This window comes from Cervus elaphus, chromosome 19 (genome assembly GCF_910594005.1).
Source record: "Cervus elaphus chromosome 19, mCerEla1.1, whole genome shotgun sequence".
Lineage (NCBI taxonomy): Eukaryota > Metazoa > Chordata > Mammalia > Artiodactyla > Cervidae > Cervus > Cervus elaphus.
Window position 1 is genome coordinate 61,970,527 of NC_057833.1, and position 25,146 is coordinate 61,995,672.

The following is a 25,146-nucleotide window of genomic DNA, read 5'->3' on the forward strand; positions in this document are numbered from 1 at the left end:
ATATACACATGGTGGAGGAGGAACTGTCTTATTAAAGCTCTCCAGAAGCACAGAAACCTCTCATCATGAATTGGGAGATTGGAATGGCATATATACACTATTTATACTATGTATAAAATAGATATTAACGAGTGTACATGCTTGCCAAGTCGCTCAGTCGTGTCCGACTCTTTGCGACCCCATGGACTGCAGCCCACCAGGCTCACCTGTCCATGGGATTCTCCAGGCAAGATACTGGAGCGGGTTGCCATGGCCTCCTCCAGGAGGTCCTCCCAACTCAGGGAGCAAATGCGAGTCTCGTGTCTCCTGCATTGGCAGGTGGGGTCTTTACCCCTAGTGCCATCTGCGAAGCCCCAGCTGGTGAGAACCCGCTGTGCAGCGGGGACGCCATCAGTTCTCCGCGGCGACCTCAATGGGAAGGAAAGCCAAAGCCGCGGGGAGGTGTGTGCGCACGGCTGATTTCACTTTGCTGTATGTGCAGTGGAAACCAACACAGCGTTGTAAAGCAACTACGCCCAGTAAAATCAACCAAAAATAAAAACCAGTTTTTTATTTAAATGTTGGGTCCAGTACTGTAAATGCTGCACTGTGGGAGTTGACGAGGAAGGGACCCAGAGCAAGGCTGGAGCCGATGGAGTGTGCCTCATCCGGAAAGCTACCGCTGCAGGCAGCTCAACCCCGGAAAGCTACCGCTACACCCAACTCCACCCCGTCGAAAACCTCCAGGGCCAGCGCAGAGCAGACCGCTTTCTCAGAGCAGGGAGATTGGCACCATCTCGCAGCCGGCGTTGATGGAGACGGCTCCTAGGGAGCGCGCGTTCCTCATGGTGCTGTGCCCACTAGCAGAGCAGCCTTCCACAGCTTGGGACAATGCCCCAGGCAAATTGATCAGACCCTAAAGATGAGACTCAGACAGATTTGGGGGACGCGGTGCAGTACAGCAACTTTTGAAACCACAGCCAACATGTACTCAAGGCCAAGTATCTATCTCACTAGGCTTTTTCAAATAACATCATTTTCAGCCAACTCTCACAACACACCCGCCTCTTTTCTTTCCTTTTTTCTAATTTATGTAGTCCCAACATAATTTGAACAATTTTCTCTTTTTTTAGGAATTGTTAGAACTGAGAAACAAATCTATCACTGTCTAACTTAAACATCCATGATCTTCCTGCTATATGACTTTGCTTATCAAGAAGTAATTATTTAGAAGTATCATTTAGCTGTCTTATTGAAGCCGTTATGAAATAAGCTTGCATTTCCAGTACCATTTCTGCTTAGAGTGGGGAAATATGTCTCAAAATAAAGTAAATGAAAAAATAAATCAACTCAGAGGAAACAGGTTTATCCAAATGTAATTCACAGTGTAGACATGGGATAACATTGTATTTAATAGGACCTGAGTATTACTTTAGGCTTCCCAGGTGGAACTAGTGGTAAAGAACCCACTTACTAATGCAGGAGACGTAAGAGACACGAGTAAGATCCTTGGGTCTGGAGGGTTCCTGGAGGAGGAAATGGCAACCCACTCCAGTATTCTTGCCTAGAGAATCCCATGGACAGAGGAGCCTAGTGGGCTATAGTCTATGGGGTCAACTGATGATTACACAACCAACAGCCAGTTTATACTCTGTGCTAAGGATTATGTAACAACAATGTATCCTGCTTGAGGACAGTTTCTCCTTCTGAAAACCTTCTGGCTAATCCTGTTATCTTAAAATGTAAATTATGGGAGTGGGTCTAGTAAGATCTTTACAACCTTGAGACACTCTTTTGATTTATTGTAATAACTAAGAGCTTGAATCTCACACTTTGATTCTCACAAACTAAAAGGAGACTTACATTTCTGAAATTGTACAACCTACCTTGAAACAAAAGTCTGAAACAAAGAATTAATCATAAAGTAGTAGAGACTGAACTTTGAGTCAGGAAATAGGAGCACTAATCTTGTTCTTGCCTCTAATTAAGTACATGGATGATCCTTTATGCATCAGTTAGCCTGTCTGGTCTTCTATTTTTCAACTTGTGTACTAAGTGATTGGGCTTCCCATGTGACTCAGCAGTAAAGAATCCATCTGCAGTGTAGGAGATGCAGGTTCGATCCCTGGGTCAGGAAGATCCCCTGGAGGAGGAAGTGGCAACCCACTCCAGTATTCTTGTGGAGAAAACCCCATGGATAGAGGAGCTTGGTGGGCTGCACTCCATGGAGTCACAAAGAGTTGGACACGATGAGCACACACACCAAGTGACTGGATTCAGTGATCTCTACGCTCTTTTTCAGCTCTGAGATTTTATGAAATAAGATCCACAATGTTTCATCAAAAATGGGTGATCTTTTTTAAAGCAAAATGCTTGTGTAATAACCCATGATTTTGTGAATTTCTCTTTTATTTATTTTTAATTATTTGAATGATGACCCATCAGCAAATATTGATGGGATAAGGATGGAAGCTTTTCATGTTTTGATGCATATATCATTTCTGCTCTATTTTCACTGCTGAACAATTTTTCAGAGCAGGCAATGATATATGCTATTAGTAATGTCAAGAAAAAAAATCTACTGTTTGTGCTAAAACCAGCCCCGAGTTGGCCAATTCTCTGAAGTCTATCTACAGTTGAAATTTGTATAATAGAAACTTTCTGAATATTGATGACTAAGATATAGCATTTCATTTAAGCAATGATTAATGAAAATATTAAACAGTACTGCAAACTTCCAAAATAGGCTGTCATCAGGTGCATCAAAAAAACCAAAACCAATCAAACAAAAACACCTTAGCAAGAATGAAACACGTGAGACAATCCGAAACCACAGTTGAGCAGCTACTGTGGAGTTTTGCGATCAATCCTAAGAAGCGTCAAAATAGGCTATCTGTTTCCAGCCAACTGGGGCACTTCTAAATGCCTCTCAAATTCGAGCTAAAAATAGAGGAGATTCTAATGTAGATTGGGCTCCTGGCTAAATTAGCAGAACATAAACGATGAACTATTTGCACTTAACCTTCCTACATAAAATTCTCATACAACTCACGGGGCTTTCAGAACCATGGCGCATTTCTCTGAGTGGCCCCCTGGTGTTGCTCATGGAGCACTGAGTTTGTGGGACATAAGCTCACACCCGAGCTCATTGTTACCAAGGACAACACGTCACTCAGTGAGAAAATTGCAACCCAACGCACTGGTCAGGACGAAAATCTGTTTCGGGAAGACAATGCAGGTTAAAAGTAACTGAATCCAGCCAAATTATCTTTTAGTGTGCTAGTTTACTTCTATGGGTAGTCGCTCAGTCGTGTCTGACTCTGTGGCCCCACGGACTGTAGACCTCCAACTGCTCTGTCTGCGGATTCTTCCGGCAAGAATACTGGAGTGGGTAGCCACTCACTTTCTCAGGGGATCTAAACCTGGGTCTCCTGCATTGCAGGCAGATTCTTTATCATCTGAGCCACCAGGGATTACTTTTATTATCTGCCCCCAATTTCTTTTTTGTCCTGACTTTTGTCTCAAAGTTCAGAGTTGGAGCAAACCTAGGAGAGATAAATGAATCACCATATCCCATGTCCACAGACCATTTCTCAGCTGTTTCTGGTAGTTGCCTGACAGTCATTTAAGTTAGAAGACAGGACTTTGGCATCTACTGGAGAGTAATCTCAAATTTCTCTGGCTTGTGGAACTTCAGATTAAAATGCTGATTACATTTCTTCCAAATATATTAGAGGGAAATACATTTTCTAACATCTCAATTGTAAAAGTAATGCTAAAATAAATTAGACCACATAATATGCTGGAATGTTTTATTCAAATGCCCCATTAAAGAGTCTTCTGGATTTTATTTATCTTTACTTGGTATTGAAACCGTTTATTAGAGGCATGTTCTTCCAGTTTCTCCGAAGTGCCCAGTCTCAAAATGAAACGTCAGCTGTGAGGCGTCAGCCTTTGTTCTCTTTTGAAAGGCTGACTCTGAGTCACATGTCTAATAATGCATTTAAAAACATGTAGCTAACTTTGCTTGATGGCTTGATGTGGCATGAAACACAGTAAGCAGTGGGCGTTTGTGTGACCATTACAAAATACCGTTTTAGCCAGCGGCCTGAGTGATTGGAATGAACACAGGGCCATGGGGTCGTGTCAGAGATCCGAGGGTGCCATGCACATTTTAAAACGGAGAAGCAGGTAGAGTGCAGAGAGGCAGCACGTGCCGGAACCAGAAGCACAGGAAGGCGCAGCAGAGAGACACGACGACAGTGAAAAGTGTCAGAGGGCAGAGCCGGAACGCTCGGACCGCAGAGGCAAGCATCTGCAAGCACCCGGGAGAGCTTGTCTTGGGACTGTGTTGCCTGACCTTGTACCTTAGTTCTGACACCGGATCACCGGGTAACTGGGTAACGTTGGGTAAGTCTTCTCCTCTTTGGGGCTTAGTTCCTTTCTCTCTAAAGTGAGAACGTGGCAGGGACTCACCTCACAGGATGCTGTGAGGTTAACCAACGCCATTCCCACCAAGTGCCTCGCGGACAGCAGTGTAACGCAGAGCGAGCTTGGATAAAAGGCTATTCCAGACTGCCCTGGCGGTCCAGCGGTTAGGAATCTGCCTACGAAGGCAGGGGACGTGGGTTTGATCCGGGTGTGGAAAGACCCCACGTGCCGCCGAGCAGCGGAGCCCCTGCGCCGCAAGTACCAAGCCTGCGCGCCCTGGAGCCGCGCTCCGCGAGAGGCGTCACCGCGGGACCGCGCTGCGGCCGCAGGGGAGCCCCGCCCGCCGCGGCTGGAGAAAGCCACGCTCAGCAACAGAGACTCAGCAGAGCAAAAAATAAATGCACAATAAATAAAGTTTTAAAAATTAAAGCAAAAAGCTGTTACGATCGTTGCTGCTATTGTTTAAAGGAATGAAGGTTTTTCGCTTATGGAAAATAATGGAGACTTTTAAAATCCTTCATTATTGAAAACATGTACAAAATATACGTCCAGAATCCTGTTTCCATAAGTAGAAAATAATCAGCCCAATAGTAGAAATAAAGGACATGATCACATCATTCTTGGAAATCAAGGATCTTGCATCATTCATAATTACAAATGCTACTTTCCATGACGAGCGATCATACTGAAGGCATGAAATGGGTAGGACTCGTATTTCAGAATATTTCCTGGTTTTCCATTTGGTTTGTTGTTACCTGACTGATTATGGTAAAAATAGTAGTAAGGTATAATATTTTTATTTGTGCCCTTGTGGTTGGAGACTACATATTGATCACCCAATGTTCGGAATATATTCAGTGCGCTGAATACATATTAAAGAATATATCAATATAAAGAATACATCAATATTAAGAATATATCAATATTAAGAATATATTGATATTAAGAATATATAAGTATTTATATATTCTTTTTTTTAAGATTTTCTTTCATGTGGACCATTTTTTTAAGGGCTTCCCTGGTGGCTCAGACGGTAAAGAATCTGCCCGCAATGCTGGAGACCTGGATTCATCTTTATTGAATTTGTTACCATATTGCTTCTCTTTTATGCTTTGCTTTTATTGGCCTCGAGGCATGCGGGATCTCAGCTCCTCAGCCAGGATGACACCTGCCCTCCTGCACTGGAAGGCAAAGTCTTAGCCACTGGACCACCAGGGAAATCCTTTATGTATTCTTCAGTTTAATCCTATATTGTGCAATTTAACTTCTTACAACTCTTAAGAGCTAAGTATTATTATATGCAAGTTAATATTAAAATATTGGTGCTAAAAAAGGTTACAGCAAAACACAACCAAAAGCAGACATCTGTTAAGGAGAAGGACTAGGTTTGGAGTTGAAGTCTGCCTGAGTTGAAAGTTTTCACCCGTTTTAACATGCCACACTCCCTCCCTCCTGATCCTTCTCATCAGTCAAGGTTTTGGTATTCATGCACTCCTGACTGACTTTATCTCTTTCATAGAAATGGCTGCCCCAGTAGATTTTTCTCTGTATTGCTCTTCCCCTCCACCTGCAAATGGAAATTTTCCATATTGTCTTCTGCTTAAGATCACCTTCATCTAGGACACACAGTCTTGGAGAACTGGCATTATTTTTACTTGGAGCGGAAACTTTTGTAATGTTCTTCACAACCTCCCACCCCCAGACGCCCTAGCTATTATTCCAGATGTTGTTGGCAGGAATTGATGAGTTAATGGTCTGTGTATACAAAGGCTTGGGTAATAAAAGAGCTTTTTGGAACCACAGACTGAACTCTGAACCACTTTCCAATGCTTCCTTTTCCAGGAATAGAACTCTTTGGTTACCTTCTTGTGGACTTTGCAAGAGACTTTATATAGGTCAGACCCACACTGTGGAGAAATGAAAGAACACATAGCTTTTGTTTTTCTTATGAGAACCCACTTTCTTATGTAATTTCTTGGACTTGATTGAACATATTGGATAAACTAAGCATCTTGAATCATATTTTAACCATTCTACTCACTGGACCTTGACGTTTACTTTCATCTACACCACTTTTACTTACACCAACTCTCTGCTTACAAATCTATCATCTGACAACTGTGGTGACTTTTTAAGAGCTTGGAAACAATGGAAACAAGGGCAAAAGACGGTTCAGTCTCCAGCCCAGCACAGAACTCACATTGCAACCAAAATACATCAGACAGTTTATTTGTCCACTTGCCTGTCTTGCCCTAACAATTTGGAAGAAAAAACTCATTGGATGGTACCCTCTGAGAACCCTTCAGTCTAATTTCTGGGAAACACATTTCAAATTCCATGGTGCAGGTTTTGCAGGTGTCATGCAGGGAGAAAGCTTTCCAACTTTGGGTCTACAGCAGAGGGGACAAGAAGCACAGCCTCTTGGGCATAGGGAAGTCCAAGAATATCTTGGGGGAAGGTGGCTGGAAGCAGCATCAGCTTAACCTGGCAGGGCAGAGGGAGAGGCCACGGGGCATTTTAGGAGGAACTGAGTACTCAGCACCCCGGTGAGCCCAGGCCTTGGTGGACACCAGGATTGGCTCCAAGTTCCAGCAAGAGCTGGGGATCCAAGGAACTCATGGTTTACCCTGAAGCCACAGCCTGGCTCTAAGTCTGGTGTTGAGACCAACCTGCCTCCCCTGGTTCTCTACCCTTCAGCCCTCTTTCTACTCTCTTCTTCCATAATACACAAGAAATGATCAGAAATATAGTTGTCAACAGCCCAGATCCAACTCCACCCACTCTCTGAGGGCACTGTTTTCAAGGTCATATGACACCATTCGCTGCGCATGGTTTCCATTTTCTGAATATTCTGCAGATGGTCAAAGTCTATCTTTGATGTTTCATCTCATATTTAAATAGTCAGTTTGCGGGGGGCGGGGGGGCAGATCAGCATGACAGCACTTCCTGGTCTCTGAAGGCTGTTCTCATACTAGTGAACAACCACCAGGTGAATCTTCAGATCAATTTCCTTTGCTTTAACCTCCACCACTCCTGAAGAGAGATTTTGCTTGAACCAGGAGACTAAAATATTACTTTCATTGCTTCTACCTACCCAACAGTCTCTAAATAGCTTCTGATGAGTTAATTAACAGTGCACTCAATTAGCAGACAGTTAGTGACCAGGTGTAATTCTTGAGATGCTGTGTGGTATGTAGAGATAGGGGAGCCAGGTCTTCATTACCTGGCAGTCTGTTGGGGAAATTAATACAAGGGTAAGGTTGACAAACTAAGTGCTCCTTGCTACAGCAATCAGGGCTTAAAGGAAGGGAGGAGTATTCAAGCTGCACCGTAGGAATGAGTAGGGTTTTGAATAACACAGATGGAAGAAACCTGAATGCCCATAAGTAAAGGCACCAGGGCAGGATCATATAATGCCTGTAGTGTGGGGAAAAGGAAATCACACAATCAGGATTAAATAAAGGGTATGGGATGTAAAATCAGGGCTTCCCAGGAGGTGCTGTGGTGAAGAATCTGCCTGTCAATGTGGAAGACATATGAGATGTGAGCTCAATCCCTGGGTTGGGAAGATCCCCTGGAGGAAGGCACGGCAACCCATTCCAGTATTCTTGCCTGGAGAATCTGATGGGCAGTCCAGGAGCCTGAAGGGCTACAGTCCACAGGGTTGCAAAGAGTCGGACAAAACTGATGTGACTTAGCATGTACGCACACACACGTGGGATGGAAAGTCACGTAAAGTATGTCTTACCTACACGTTTTCAAACTTAAACACTTTCCTTTTCTTTCAAAGAATCAAAAATCAACGAAATAGTTGGATTTCCTTTCAAAGAATCAAAATTCAACATGAAAAGTTGGATTTAAATATAGCTTAAACTGCTATATTACAGACTCATATTTGATAAAATGTATGACTCCTAGCAAGAATGTTAAGACTTTGCATAAGTTAACAGGAATACCTGTCAAATCATTCTCCCTCTATATGTGTGTGTATGTGTGTGTGTGTGTAACAGAGACATCACAAATAATATTGGGGCGGATTTAGCTTAATTCTTCATAGATTAAGGGGGAGTTTGCTCAGCTTTGTTTTGAGAATATCATAATGCCAAAAGATAATGTGTGTGTGTGAGCATGTTAAATCGCTTCAGTTGTGTCTGACTCTTTGTGACCACATGGACTGCATCCCACCAGGCTCCTCCGTCTGTGGGATTCTTCAGGCAAGAATACTGGAGTGGATAGCCATGCCCTCCTCGGGGGAATTTCCCAGTCCAAGGACTGAACCCCTGTCTCTTATGTTTCATGTATTGGCAGATGGTTTTTTACCACTGATGCCACCTGGGAAGCCTGCACAAAGATAATGCCCGTTTTTAATCCTAGAAATAATTTTTAAAGAAACAATAAAGCACAAAGTACCGAGGCTTTAAGAAATTGCTGGAGAAACCTCTTGAGATTCATCTGAGGGTCATTTAGTCTGGCTACAAAGTCCAATTAATGCAGAAACATGAAAGACATTTTTCAGTCTTCTAAGAGGCTCACCTGAAGATTTCCGGTGGATCACATTCATCCCTTGTGCTGGTATCCAGATGAATATTTGTAATCATTATGAATCATCATCACAATGATGCTGTTTATAAATATCTTAAAGGATCTTTCAGGATACTACAAATTGTCTCACCTGCAGTGATTTCATTTAGGGGTATTTATATCCCCTCTCACTTTTCGGTAATCTAAGTAACCAGGCTTCCATTTCCATTGCTGAAAGGGATCAATCCCTTGGACGTCTGCTCCTTTATCATCCACTGGGGGCTTGCTGCACTCTCATCACACTGGTTATCTGCCATAGCTCCCACTAGATCGGCGTCTTTGTGAGAGTAGGGATTAGGGGCTCTCTTACACACCTGATTCCTAAGCCTGACTTGTGATTCAAGGTGTGGCACCTAATATGTGCTCAGTACATATTTTTTAAGTGATAAAGCACATCATTCTAAATCCCAGAGACCACAGAGTAGATACTCTTGCCATGTATTTAATACAGGCTTTGGGTTTTCAGAATGGCTTGGATTGCAGCCCATCACCACTTGATTATTTGACTTCAGGTAACCTAGCCCTTTCCGAAGAATTGATGCTTTCAAAGTGTGGTGATGGAGAAGACTCGTGAGAGTCCCTTGGGCTGCAAGGATATCAAACCAGTCAATTCTAAAGGAAATCAACCCTGTATATTCATTGGGAGGACTGTTGAAGCTGAAGCTCCAATACTTTGGCCACCTGATGAAAAGAGCTGACTCATTGGAAAAGACCCTGATGCTGGGAAAGATTGAGGGCAGGATGAGAAGGGGACGACAGAAGATGAGATGGTTGAATGGCATCACCGACTCAATGGACATCAATTTGAGCAAACTCCAGGAGTTTGTGGAGGACAGAGGAGCCTGGCATGCTGCACTCCGTGAGGCTGCAAAGAGTTGGACATGACTTAGCCAACTGAACAACAACAATAACAACAATCTAGCCCTCTAAGTTCCAGCTTCTTCAGTTAAAAATGGAAATAAAACTGCCTTCCTGCTTGTTGTGAGACTCAGAGAAGATAACTTTGCAAAGCATCTGGGTATGGTGTCTGGAATATGGTTACCTGCTTAAAATGTAGGTTCCTTTTTACTTCTTCTGCAGTCTATCACTCTTTTCATAAATGTAGTACTCAAAAATAAATTAATTTTCTAAACTGGAATATGAGTTGACAATTTTCATCATATATCATGGACATATGCCCATGGGGAATTGGGATGCCCCAATAAAATGATCCATAAATGTAGACAGAGAATGAAATATATTAAATATCTCAAAGGCTTCATTATCACTTAGCATAACCATTTGTTTTCTGATTGATTCCACTGAGGTGCCTACAAGTTTGAAGGACATTTTGACCCAGTGTTTTGATTGCAATGACCTCTGACCCTCATCTCCATCTAGATACCATCATTTGGTTTTATCTCAAGCTCTTTGCTCCATGTTCAAAGAAATAAAAGCAAATTTTAATTATTTTATCCAATTAATAAGCATGATTAGTAGAAATGAGATACGGTTGACAATGTTTACAACAGAGCAAGTTAAAATTTGTTAGTTTCCAAAACAAAACAAAATAACCTGATTGAAAAAAAATTCCTTAGGAATGCTGAATACAGCAAACATAGACTGGGGGAAAACTAGACACAGTAGAAATAATATATAAAAAATAAAATTTGTAAGAGCTAAAATTATATAGAGTAAAATTTATTATTTGTCAAAAAATGATTGAAGAATAAAATATTCTTTAAAAAGGATTTCTCAATTTAACTTAAATTGAGAAGATTAAACTTGAGAGAAATGTTGTCAGAAAAGAAAGTTCATCCTATCTGATATGTTATTTTAAAAACTTCATTGATGAATCAAATCTTGGATGTTAAAAAAGAATGTAATAAAAATAACTCCAATACAATAGAAAAAGAAAATGGAAGAAAATTATTTAACCCTGCTGCAAAGGTGTTTGATTAAAAAATTAAATTTGTATGAAGAAGTTTTAGCAAGTTTGTGTAGCCTACTGGATGAGAAGTCAGAAATGTTGCTATCATTCTAATGAGGATGTCTGTATCCATTAGACAGCGGAAACATCGTGAGGGGCAAGAAAGCTAGCACGAAACATTCATAGGATTAATATAGGATGTTCAAAATGGTAGGATCAAAACATCTTGCATTAACCAAAATCAATTCCATTTTTGGTTGAATAAAGAATTTTAAATTGTCTGATTGATATCTTTGAATGTAACTGTGGACTCACAGAAAATAGAAAATTTTATTAAATTAATTCCATTAAGCTCGCCACACAAAGATGGAATCCTTCCCTTCTAAAGGATGAAAAGTATTTGATTCACTAGTTTCAATGATGTCAAATCTATTTTTAAACTTGGCAGTGGTAACAAATTGCTATTGTCTCTTTCTCTCTCCCCTTTTCCCTATCAATCTCTCATACACAATCAATATGCCCATGATATCAGTAAAGAATGCCCACCAGATATGACTGGCTTACAGTGTTTACCAAGCATGTACTCAACAGAGAAGTCACAGAGAGTCACATACCCTCAGCTGTCAACAAAAACCACTGGATTATTCATTAAAAAATATGCCAACTCTTCAGAGTCCTATTACACCACAGTATTATTTTTTGGATTTCTGTAGATACATTTGCATTGCTATGAATAAATGTTTTTGCATGAAACTTATAAAACAGTGTATTTGAAGACCAGAATCATGTAATCATGTATATTCAGGCTCTTCATACAACTGAGGTGCTAAACGATCTTTGGAGTTGTTTTGTTGGTAATTCCCAAGGCGGTCAGAGAGAGTCCCTATGTATCCCAAAATATACCATTTAGCCACAGAATAGCTTTGCAACCTGTAAACCTAAACCAGGATATTTAAAAAATTAATGGAATTAGCTGGCACTAACACATGATTTTATGGGCAGATGATAAAATTAGAAATACTGCCCTTCTTCTGCAGGTCACATTCAAAAAACTCAACCTTGACAAAATTCCATTTCAGGCTAGAAAGACTGCTAAAAATAAGCCCATCACTGCTGACCATCAGGAGCAGGTTTTTCGGTAAAGACTGCAGGCAATCTGGACACTGACTTCTATACTGTAAATAAAATTACAGCAAATTTACTGTAAATATTATTTCTTGGGAACAGAATCAGCTACTGTAGTTATGACTTCAATAAAATGCCACACATTGGAAATAGCAATGATGACAGCCACATCAACAGCAACTGGTCAGTGTCAGCAGTAAAATTAACATGTACTGAAGATTTAGTAACGCTTCCCTGATGGCTAAGCGGGTAAAGAATCCACCTGCAGTGCAAGAGACACAGGAGAGGTGAGTTCGATCCCTGGGTCGGGAGGCTCTCCTGGAGGAAGAAATGAAAACCCACTCCAGTGTTCTTGCTTGAAAAATCCCATGGACAGAGAAGCCTGGTGGGTTATAGTCCAAAAGGTCACAGAGAGTTGGACATGACTGAGTGACCAAGCACTAAGCACTTATTTAATCCTCAAGCACCTGATGAAGTAGCTAATCCTATGTCTAAGTTATAGAACCGGAGATCGCGCCTTAGACAGGAAAGACAGGTAAGTAACACAAGCAAGACTGACACAGGGAATAAATGGGAGAGGCAGGCTTTGAAATGAATCTAGAACTCACCTTCTTAAAAACCGTCACCTAGCATCTGACCCTGTGATATCAACAGAAGTTCGCAGGGGACTGTGAAGCCAAAGGTCAACTTTCAACATCTTCAGAAGAAAAAATGGATATAGATTTCGAAAGCTACATAATCTTACATGGACATTAGCTTTTATTCTGTCTTTTAATATTTCAATCAACTGAATCTGCCAGTATCCAAAGTCTGTCAGTCTGTTTCACTTTGTTATAGAGACTGGTGGTGTGGAAAAATACACCAGGATGCAAATTCATCATTTTTAAAAAGGTCTTCCTAAATCATTTCTATCTACAGTGGTGTTTTTGGATTTTAGTTTCTGAGAAACTAAAGTTGGGTTTTGTCTCTATCTTTCCTGATGAATCAGAATGGAAAAAACAAAAACAAAAAAATAAAAATCAAGACTTTATGCCTAGGTAAAGTACATGTTGTTGTTTAGTTGGTAAGTTGTGTCTGACTCCTTTGCAACCCCATGGACTGTATCCACCAGGCTCCTCTGTCCACGGGATGTCCCAGGCAAGAACGCTGGAGTGGGTTGTCATCTCCTTCTCCTGGGGATCTTCTGGGCCCAGGGATCAAACCCAGTCTCCTGCATTGCAAGGAGGATTCTTTACCACTGAGCCACCAGGGAAACCTAAAGGACATGTTCGCAAGGAAATTTTGGCAGTAGTCTCCATAGGATTGTAGACTATGAAACATCTTAATTATTTCTTCTGTTTGTAGCTAGTCAGGGAAACTCTAAATCCAAAGCGAATGATTGCATATACACACACAAGAAAGGGGAGAAAAGAGGAATTTAAATTTTTATGCCAGATGTTTAATTAGTTTAGATAAAATGTTTAATTATTTTCTATTTCTCATCACGTATCCATGAGTTATGTTCATGAATAAATTAATTAATTAAAAAATAAAAATAAACACAAAACCTTAAAAAAATAAAAAATAAAAAAAAATTAAAATGTCAAAAAAATCTAAAGTGGGGAGATTGTCCCAGTGAAAATTCTTTATAAATTCAACTGCCTTTATAAAAATATTCATATTAATACATACCAAGTCGGGAGGGAGAGATTTGGAGTTTCGGATGGACATTTCAAGCTGCTATATTTAGAACAGATAACCAACAAGGACCTACTGTATGGCGCAGAGAGCTCTGATCTATATTCTGTAATAACCTAAAGGGAGAAGAATTTGAAAAAGAACACACACACATATATGTATGGCTGAATCATTTTCCTGTACATCTGGAACTGAAACAACACTGATAATCAGCTATGTGCTGTGTGTGTGTGGGATTTCCCAGGCAAGAATACTGGAGTGGGTTCCCATTTCCTTCTTCAGAGGATCTTCCTGACCCAGGGATCAAACCCTCGTCTCCTGCATTGGCAGGTGGATTCTTTACCACTGCCCCACTTGGGAAGCCCTTAATCAATTACACAATAATATAAAATAAAAATTAAAAAAACTTTATTCCTCAACTGTGTGTGCAATAAAACAGAGAATCACTAAAGAAGAAAATCCATATAATTAAGATAATAAACAGAGGAAATCATTTTGTTAGTTCAACTCTATAGATTGTGAGATCAATTTTAACGTATATACACTACTATATATAAAACAAGAACAACAATGACCTATTGTACATATTCAATATCTTATAATATGCTATAATGAAAAAGAATCTAAAAAGAATATATATATATATATTGATATGTGTGTGTGTGTACTACTGAATCACTTTGCTCTATACCTGAAACTAACACTACACTGTAAATCAACTGCATTTCAATAAAATTTTTTTTAATTAAAAAAATATTTGAAAATAGAATGTGTATTCCTTTTCATGAGAATGTGCAGTTAGACTAAATCTGGCAAATATCACAAGGAAAAGTATTTTCTGCCTTTCTCCCTTCTGAGTTTGTAATAAAATTCCTTAAAAAACTATATTTATCAGGTCACATCTTCTCTGGCATCTATTGTCTTGAAGATTATCTCCACACATCTATAAATAAAGACTCCAATCTATTATTTTGGTCACAGCTTCCTTTTTACTTAATCTGTGTCTGGCATGACAAAAAAATTAAAAAAAATTTAAAAGTTCTGAAATGCTTAAATATGAGAGATTTACCCCCCAAAGTCCCAGTTCTGAAATTTTCTGGAAAGATGAGACGTGGGTCACCCCTCATCTATCCTGGTCTACGGGTAGGTCGTGGCTGGCCTCTCAGATGGTGCTTGGCTTCTCCATTTGCTCAATGAATGTAGGCCCCCTTCTCCTCCAGACTTTTCATTTTGTAACCTGTCTGTGGAAGAGTTTTCTAGACTAAACAGATTCATCTCATCCACTTGTCACTTCTCAAATACACCGTGAGAGTTGCTGCTTCTGTGTCTTTCTTCACACTATGCCCCAGGTCCGCCCCACCACCTAAACGTCCTCTAACGCAGCCTCTCCAAAGCAGTGCTCACGTCCTGAAACTCAGCTCAAATGCCATCTTCAGGGAGATTCAGCTAGAAGCACTTCAACTTCTTTCTGAACTACCATGGAAGTTTTTGCCTGTACAAACTTACGCCAAACCAATATTTTTAAAAAAAGAAAAATTCTGAGTATTTTTATGTCCACCTCTTGAATTTCTAAAAACAAAGTCCACTTCTTGAAGGCAGGCTCTAAGATTCCTTGGTTTGATCACAGCTCATAATACTATCCTTCTTAGGGCCTCAACAAATATTTGTGTTAGTTGCTCAGTCATGTCTGACTCTTTTCAACCCCATGGACTGTAGTTCTCCAGACTCCTCTGTCCATGGAATTCTCCAGGCAAGAATACTGGAGTGGGTTGCCATGCCCTTCTCCAGAGGACCTTTCTGACCCGGGGATCGAACCCAGGTCTCCTGCATCACAGGCAGATTCTTAACTCTCTGAGTATTTCTTTTATAGTAAATACTGAGAACTTTGTAGGGTTTAAATGCAACAATCTCAAAGGGGTCTTTTTCTGCTTTATTTTTTCTATATCTTTAGTCTTTTAGGAAAATAACATGCAGAACATTAAACTGTCATTTATTCCAAAAGAATTACTATGATTAATATACTAGCTGGAAAGAAATAATTGTATCTTAAACACATTTGATGATGTCTTCTTAAGACAGCGACATAATTTATTTTCCTGGTAACTGAACAATTCTGCATGAAGAATTTCAGATTTGAGGTCTTAAGTTTAAAGAATTTTCCCCTATAAAGAGTGGGACTAAGGTCTTAAGAAATTAACCCTTATTCAATTGGCCTTTTATGCATTAGATTACAACCATTTTTATATTTCAAAGGTAATATACAAAAATATCACACTGGAATTTAGGTTATGTTATTTTGGGCAGAAATGAAGCCTGCAGTTCTGGCAAGATTATGAACTTACCTTATGTGCAAGCCTTTCTGATAGAAACACCTGGAAATATACATATTCTTTCAAAAGAGGAAGTAAAATGTCCATATGCAAAGACGAGGAATAGCAAGTCTGCTGGCTGACGCTGTGCTGGGGATGGTGTTGGGGAGACAGGGATCATGGCTTGTAGGAATTAGTAGTGTCATGGCTGCAAGATGGTTCTTTCAACAGTGCACAGGAAAGAACACTGAAATCTCACAAACACTGCACCGACACCTTGTATACAACTGGGACATTCGAAGTGTGATACACAAGGTGAAGGGTAGAAATAATCCACCCGACAGCTTACAGAGATGATGAGGAAAACCAGAGTTTGAAAAAAAAGCAGCGTCTTGAGGTTAAAAAATTCAGACTTGTGCCTTGCATGCATTAGTATCTAAATGTATACTCTCCATGAATCACTGAAACCTTGAAGCTAAGAAATTTTTAAACATTTGATCCTAGGGCAACAGTAAATCCTACTGCTCTTGGCAGAAGCAAGCATACAAACAGCAACCAAAATTCTGAATATTCTCATAGCTTGATCTGCACAGGCCTTCTCCGGTGGTTCCAACAGTAAAAGATCTGCCTATAACACGGGAGACCCAGGCTCAAACCCCTGGTCAGGAAGATCCCCTGGAGAAGGAAATGGCAAACCACTGTAGTATTCTTGCCTGGAGAATTTCATGGGCAGAGGAACCTGATGGGCTACAATCTATGGGGTCACACAGAGTCGGACAACCAAGTGACTACCACGCAATCTGCATGGGGTCACAAAGAGTTGGACATGGCTGAGTGGCTTACATTCAATCTGCATAGGATCCTACAAGGAAGAAGCTCTATTAAAGATGAATTCACAATTAAATTAAAAAAAAAAATAAAATCCATGAGGAAATATTTCACCTTTTGCAAGAGTTAGATGAACAGAAAATTAGCACATGATGAACTTCAATTAATAAGGTAAAACTGAGGCAATACAATAAGATAGTATGCTTTTTTTTTTGATAGTATGCCTTTTATAATATTTAAATTCAATTCAGAAGCTTGACCTAATGGAAAAAATTAAGAAACTGGAATTATAAAAAAGGAACCAAAAAATTATGGAAAATCAACAGAGATCTGAAAAAGCACCAAATAAAATTTCTATATATAGTTGGTCAGAAAATAGTTAATAAGGATCTGTACCATATGTATAATTAAATTTAGAAGCTTGTTATAATGGACACATATAAAATTTTGAACTAAAATTATATTAAAAAAATTGTATGTACATAATAATATCCTGACACATAAAGAACATATTCAATTAAGCTTCAACAGACACTGAAGAATCAGTATCACAGAGACCATAACCCATAAATGTAATTAGAAATCTGTAACAAAGTTTTAACTTCAGAAATTTCATATAATTTGAGTAACAACTTTTGTGACTTCAACACTTAGAAGTGTATAGCGTTAAATACATTATTTAGGAAAGAAGAGAAGTTTCAAATTAATGAAATTGAGGGTCTCATTTGCCAAAGAGGAAATTAGAATGACCCTCTCCTGCAAAAAAAAAAAAAAAATATATATATATATATATATATATATATATATTCTGCCTTGTTGTACCTTACTCAGAGAATGAAAATTTAAATAAGAATTAGACATTTTTTTATACCCTCTACTCCCCAACACCCTCCAAGATTTTCACAAGTTTCAAAACATTGGTAACAACTGCTGATGAAGCTCTGTGGAAAAAAACATATACAATATGACCAACTGAATAATTAATTAATACAACTGCTTCAAAGAAGAATTTGACAATTTGTGCTAATTCTATAGATGCACATGCCTTTGACCCAGAGAAATTCTTGCATATGGACACAGAGAAACTTGTATTTGATTGCTCATGGCCCACTATTTGTCACAGTGAGAGGTGCAAATGAACTCAGTAGGGAAATGGATAAGAAACGGTGAGAATCAAAAGGATGAGAAAACCGGCTTATTGTACAATAGAATTCTATTAAATAGTTAAAAATAAACATGTGAGATGTATAACCATGATGGACTGATCTTGAGAAAAAATGAGTTCAATGAGAATGTAAAAGATGAGAGAAATCCCAGCTCCTGTGTATATTATCTGTGTATCTGGGCAAATCACACAATCTATGTGCCTTGGTTTTCTCATCTGTAAATAAAGATGATAACAGTTTTGGTATCATAAAATTATGATAAGATTAAATGGATTAATTTCTACAAAATGCCTAGCACTGAGAAAGCCTCGTGAAAGGTTGCTGTTGCTATTATCATTATAATTGTTGTTACTACTACTTATACGTGTGATGATTTATATGGAAGATAATGAGGGAAACGAGAAGAAAATGGCAACCCACTCCAATACTCTTGCCTGGGAAATTCCATGGAAAGAGGTGCCTGGTGGGCTACATGGGGTTGCAAGAGTTGGACACGACTTAGCGACTAAACAAAAATGTGGGAAAATAATATCATATATTGTTTTACTAATATATGTGCATTGTAACAACAGCATCTCAGAAAATCTTATCACCAACTTGAATAATAAGGAGGAAAGACAGAAGGAGCAAGGCAGAACTGAAGGACTGTGGGGCCCTGGCTTTCTTTTTTAATATTTATTTATTTGGCTACACTCAGTCTCCGTGGCAACACACAGGATCTTTAGTTGCATTAAGTGGGATCTAATTCCCTGACCAAGGATCCAACCTGGGTCTCCTGAAGTGGGAGTGCAGAGTCTTAGCCACCAGACCACCAGGGAAGTCCCAGACTCCTGATTTTATCTGTAATGCTGTACTGATTTTAAAAATAGAAATAAAATAAATATGTTAGAGCAAAATGTTAAAAAAGATGTAAGTTTTAGAAGGGGACCATTATATTTATTCTAACCTTTTTGTGTTAAAGATATTTCATAGTTTAAAAAGTAAATTTCCAGGAAATTTCAAAAATTTCAAGCTTTAGGGGTTTGTTTCTGTTTTTTTGTAAAGTGGGGTTGAAAATATCTACCACATGGGATTTTGATAAAGATCAGATGAGATAATGCACACAATTAGGCACTGCACCATGTATGTCGTAGGTGGTGCTTAATAAATGTAAGTGAAATATTAATCTAATATAAATCATTTCCAAAAAATGTAAAGAAAGAATAAATTTCCAAGTCATTTTTCTACTCATTAAGCTTATTTCTTGTTTATGTGTGAAACAGTGCACAGATGTGATGGGGATTGGAAAAGCGCAGGAAATGAAAAACCAGAAGAGCTCCATTGGTGTTGGTTTAGGACTTTATAACTGGGAGTATGAAATTCACAAAATGTCAGGAGACTTTTTAAAACTTTGGTGCTCAAAGTGTGACGTGGGGTCCCACTCACTGGGGAGGTGGTTAAAAATGCTGGATCTTGGGCTCCACCTCAAAATTTCTAGAATTAGAATCTTTTTTTTAACACAATCCTCACATGATTTCAGTATACATTAATGTTCGAGACAGTACTTAAAAAAAAAAAAATTAAGTCCAGGGATCTGTCACTAGGGTCCATTTTAACGGTTAGAAAACTTCATTTTAGGCTTTTTCTCCCCTTTCTTAATTTCATATATTCCCAAGAATGAGAATGTACAGATCAAGGTTATCTAAAAATGTGTTTGTAATCCTTCACACAGAACCTGGAAATGCAGAGTGCTAGTCAACTCTACTTTCTTGAGGGAAATTTGATACAGTGATGGAAATAATCAGCTCACAATATCACAAGCCTGGTCATCTTCCCCCATCATATAAGGCTTGTAAAGGCTAAGCCGTTAATAACTACAGAGTCTTTCAAATCAATCAACTTTTTATGATGTTTTATCCAATGAAGATCAGGAGATTTAGGATTAAAATTGTCAATGAAAATTTGAAAATGGTATCTTACTTAATCCTTTTCTTCCCATTCTAGATTTTGGGCTTTTTTTTTTTTTTTTTCTTCAGTGATACACATACACGTTTAGACATCTCCAATGGAAGAGACTACTCTGCCAAAGGATTAAAAGATTAACCAGATTAAAAAAAAAAAAGCTTCCCTCTGTTACAATGTACTCTCACCTCTAAGGTTGCAGCAGATCATTTAAAGTTCAGTATGTCACAGACTTAGAAACAGAGATAACTTCTTAACAACGCAAGGTAGCATTGTGGCTACAAAAGAGAGCTGCAGACCACGGTGCAGTCTTGCTGAGGAAGCAAAGCCTGGTAAACACCACTGTTGGGAGGACACAGCAGCACAGGCTGATGGGGGGAGGATGCCTCGAGAACTCCCACAGCCCCGCCTTTCAGCTAATTCCATCTACATGACGTCTGAGAGGGGTACGATCCTTTACAGACGCATTTTAATAAATGCTTTTATAAATGTTACTGTGTGTTTTTAAGCATTAGGTAAAGATGTTATTGTAGAAGACATCTTTTTTTGTTTTTTGAGTGGGGGCTGTCTAAAATCCTATGAGAAGGCGGTCCTCTCCATTGTGTATAGTAATAGAGAGACAGAGGGCCCCACTTCTAACCATGAAAGCGTAAGGTCGGTGGTGGGGGGTCCCTCTGTGCCCGGCAGTGCGTGTCTGAGCAGCTGATGGAAGCTTGGCCAATCAGCTTCTCCTTTCAGGGACTGTGAATCCCAGATGAACAGAAGGTTAGGACTCTCGCTCGCGGCATCTACAAAGGCAGATGCACATCCGAGCCATCTTTGCAAAATGTCAGCAACTGAGCTTCTTGCACTGGGGTATCTGGGCTGCCTTGGCTCAGATATTCTTTTCCCAAGTCTTGTTTTCCGTCCTTCTATTTCTGAGTCTGCATGTCCTACTAATGAATTCCTTTTCTATCTCTGCTTGCGATGAAGGATCATCACTAATACAGAAACATCACCTCGTCACTGGATGCATTTTTTAGTTAATTTTTTATTGGGGTACTGTTGATTTATAAGTTGTATTAGTTTCCGCTGCAGAGCAGTGAGTCAGTTCTATGAGTCCCCAGGTGGCACTGGTTGTAAAGAACCCACTTGTCAGAGCAGGGGACGTAAGAGACACGGGTTCTATTCCCTGGTCAGGCAGACACCCTAGAGGAGGGAATGGCCACCCACTCCAGTATTCCTGGAATATTCAGTATTCCAGAATCCCAAGGACAGAGGGGCATGGCTGGCTACGGTCCCTAGGGTCTCAAAGAGCCGGACATGACTTGGTGATTAAACAGCAACACAAGGAGTGAGGGATCCAGGCTCTTGTCTCTTGATTGTCATTCAGTAATGAAATGACCTTGAATATCGATTTGCTCAAAAACTTTTTTTACACATTTGCCATACACCAGGAATCGTACCCCACAGTAAGAAAGCAGGGGTGGACACAATTGACAAAAGCCCCTTCCACAAAAGAGTTTGTGAACCTGGAGATGGATCTCTCACCATAAAGTCGAAGAGCTAGACTAAGGTCCTTTCCAGGCTAAAATTTCACTAAACAATAAGCCAAATCTCAAATTCCTTAAAATATGGTATAGGAACACATAAAAATATGGAGCAAAACAGAACACCAGGCAAATCAGCTTATAACTTCCTCTGATAGAATTGATCTTAGGAGTATTAATTCTTCCTTACCAAAATAGATACACTATAAAAAAGGGGCATTATAAAATGTTTTTTAAAGGTTAACTTCGGTTTGGTCTGATGAAAAATATTGGAACTCTTTCAGGAAGCATGCCTGTCAAGAACCAAAGGGAAAAAAATTATTTCAAGGAAATTAACAGGGATGAGAAAGGAAGTTCCATTTTATTCCTCGGGAAGACGAATCTGTTCTGTACATCTGATTTTAGTCAAAACATAAAGAACAATGCGTTCTCTAACCAAGTGTTATGTGTGTGTTGAATTTTCTGATTCATGGTAATTGGACCAGAAAAGGTAAAGCATATTATTAGTGGACAAATTACATAGTAAAAACTAAATTAGCCTAGACTCTCAGCTGCTTCATTATAAAATTAGGTAGGAGAGGTCATAATTATTTAATTTGTGTCCAAATCTCAGCTGGAAAATGTTCCAAATGAACAAACGATCCAAGTAATTTTAGGAGAAGGGAAAGTCCTTGTAGCCAAGATTATAAAATCCAATATTGACAGACATAATTAACATACTACCTTCCTGACCATATCTCAAGAGGTGTTTGGACAGGAAATCTAATTCTCTAAAGATAAATGCTCTGTTATTTTTTTAAATCGTAACTTAGTGAAGCATATCATTTCCTTGACATGCTGTCATCATAAGATGCCCTTCCTGACACATCCCTCAAAGTTGTTGACACTGGATGGTTGCTTCTGTTGGTTAATATGGGCACTGAACTATAATAGAAAATAGATATATTAAGTACACAAAACTGGATTTGTTCTTCCATTAAAGTCATAAATCGTGGAACCTGAAATAGCCTTTCGAGCTATTAGTGTGTTTTCTCATGTTGTAGATGAGGAAACAGGCCCAGGCAGGTGAACAAAATCACGACAAACCTCGCGGCTGATGGATGTTGGAGTCTTGATGAAAGGAGAGAGTCATTGCCCTCAGCCCAGGGTTTTCCCATCGTTGCGTTTTACCAACACTCTCTTTATGAACTGACTTCCAGCTTACAAGGCCCCATTCATGACAGAGAGCCGTAATACCCAGACCAAGAGTAGGTGTGGTAGGGGGCAATGCAGAAGCAGTTCAAGGGGGTGGCTTCTTTTTTCTTGGAAAATAAATATTTCTGCATATTTGTTGGAAGAAAAACATTAAGCTGATTAATCAGTCTGCAGCAGGACTGGTATGCTGGAAATGAAACACAAGGCTTTCCTCCTGTAGCTGAATTTGAGTGTGCATAAACTGAATTTCCTTGTCTGGAAACTCTCAGACTAGACTAACCTTATGAATTAATATGAGTGTATAGGTGAGGGAAATTAGGTCAGGTCCAAAAGGCAATCAGGTAACTGATCACAAATCAGAATTAATATGGATTCACAACAAAGGCAGAAATTTAGTGTTGTAACTCACTGGACAACATTAGGACCATGCTAGAGTCTGTGATGAAGAAGTGTTCCAGACAAACTTATAAAGAGGGAAACAATACAGAAGGACAGAATATGTTTTAATCCAAGTACAATCCAGACTTTGATTCCCCTTTTAGTCAAATCTTCTTTCCCCATCTCTGTGTCCCTCTTTTTTTCTCCCTCTCTCTCTTCCAGCTCATATTCTCTTTATGTAGGATTTTTTGCTGCCATTGCTTTATTGCTCTTTTTAACTTCATTTCTGAGAATGGATGTCTACAGCAAAGTATAGAAAAATGTGATAAGGGAGATAAGAAAATTTCTGAGATGAAAATTATCAGATGCATCAGTTTCTTTGTGTAGCTCCAGGACAAAACTGAGGTGTGTAGGAACATTTTTAAGAACATAGACAGGTGATTCAGTGGAGAAGGAAATGGCAACACACTCCAGTGTTCTTGCCTAGAGAATCCCGTGGACAGAGGAGCCTGGTGGGCTGCCGTCTATGGGGTCGCACAGAGTCGGACACGACTGAAGCGACTTAGCAGCAGCAGCAGCAGCAGCAGACAAGAGATTCACTCCCTTGAACTTGCTTTCTTAAGTTCTCCAGCTCATTCTCCAAAGATGCCCTTTGAAGGCTTTGCATTCGCCCTATGGTGAGAGACTGACACTTATAAGCATCCACCCAGGGATGTTCTAAATGCACTCTGCCACTAAGTGCTCATATAAGAACTTAGAGCATTTTTTTTTTTTTCTTCTTAGGAATCTCTTGCAGCTTTATCCCTGTGCAAAGATCTGAGATTCTTTCAAAAGTCCAAGATTGATTTTTGGAGAAGATAAATGAAGGATTTTCTAGCTAGCCAAGGAACAGATTCTCTGATTAAATGTCAGATTAGGAAGAAAAAATACCCTGCATAAGGTACTGTGACAATTCTCTAAAAAGAAAGACTGTGAGAAGGACACAGATATTTTAAAATAGAGAGTTATAGCCTTCAGAATTTTCATCTTCTATAAAGTCCTTGTGGTTGATATAAGTTTAAAAATATGCACATGTGCAGAACATTTCAGATTCATTTATGCAGAATTATGTAACACTTGGAACAACTCCCTTAAATTCCCATGGATTATGGGGACATAACATTTTACAAATTATATTTGTAAATATCCCGTCTTCTATATTATTACAAATTCTCAAAGTATACTAAATATGGAAAGATAGTATGATAGTATTTTTTCTCTTTTTTTTAAAGGAGAAAGTAGTAGAATTTTTCTATTATTAACTTGCCACCTCAGATAGAAATGATCATTTTCTTATGATTTAAAAATATGTAGTGACTGGCCAGGTCCCCAGCGTTTACTGTTACTTAGCCCTCCATCGGATTTTTCAAGATAAGATCACACATGACTTATCTAAACATTTCTATGCACATGCTAGTCATTTTTAAAAGTTCACCACTGAGACCTTAACCCACTGTTCTTTGAAAAAAATGCAAGGTTGTTCAGAAAACTCGCTCAAAAGCGATCACCTGTATCATGGTCCCTCTCCGCACATCTCACCAAAATGAGACAAATCGACAGTCAGAATACATATATCGATATCTAAAGCCTCATCGTTCCCTTTCTCCAAATCCTAGACAGGCTTCCCTTTCACGTAAAAATGGAAAATGTGCCGAAAGCACGGCCTTACCAACTTCCCACTTGAGGAGGCTGTTGTCTTCCCTCTCCATTTTCCCGATGACGTACCAGATGCACGCCATCCAGTGGGCCAGCAGGGCGAACATAGACATGAGCAGCGTCAGGACGATGGTGCTGTGCTGGGAGTAGCGGTCCAGCTTCTGCAGGAGGCGCAGCAGGCGCAGCAGCCGCACGGTCTTCAGGAGATGCACCAGGGACACCTGCGGGGGGCGACAGCGCTCAGCCGGGCCGGGGGTCCCGCGGCCCCGGCAGGCCCGCAGCCACGGCCGCGCGTCCTGTCCCGCGGTACCGGCGGGCCGCAGCCACGGCCGCGCGGGGGCGCCCGCGATCAGGTCCTGTCCCACGGTCCCAGCGGGCCGCAGCCACAGCCGCACGGGGGCGCC

At 39.8% G+C, this 25,146-nt stretch overlaps 1 protein-coding gene across 1 annotated transcript in view; it reads right to left on the reverse strand.

The window, feature by feature from the left end:
- Positions 1–25,146, reverse strand: part of KCNH8 (potassium voltage-gated channel subfamily H member 8) — a 446,029-nt gene that overhangs the window by 123,661 nt on the left and 297,222 nt on the right. The window contains exon 7 of the mRNA XM_043875194.1: positions 24,756–24,963. Within this exon, the coding sequence (XP_043731129.1) occupies positions 24,756–24,963 (208 nt within the window). The remainder of the gene's footprint in view (positions 1–24,755; positions 24,964–25,146) is intronic.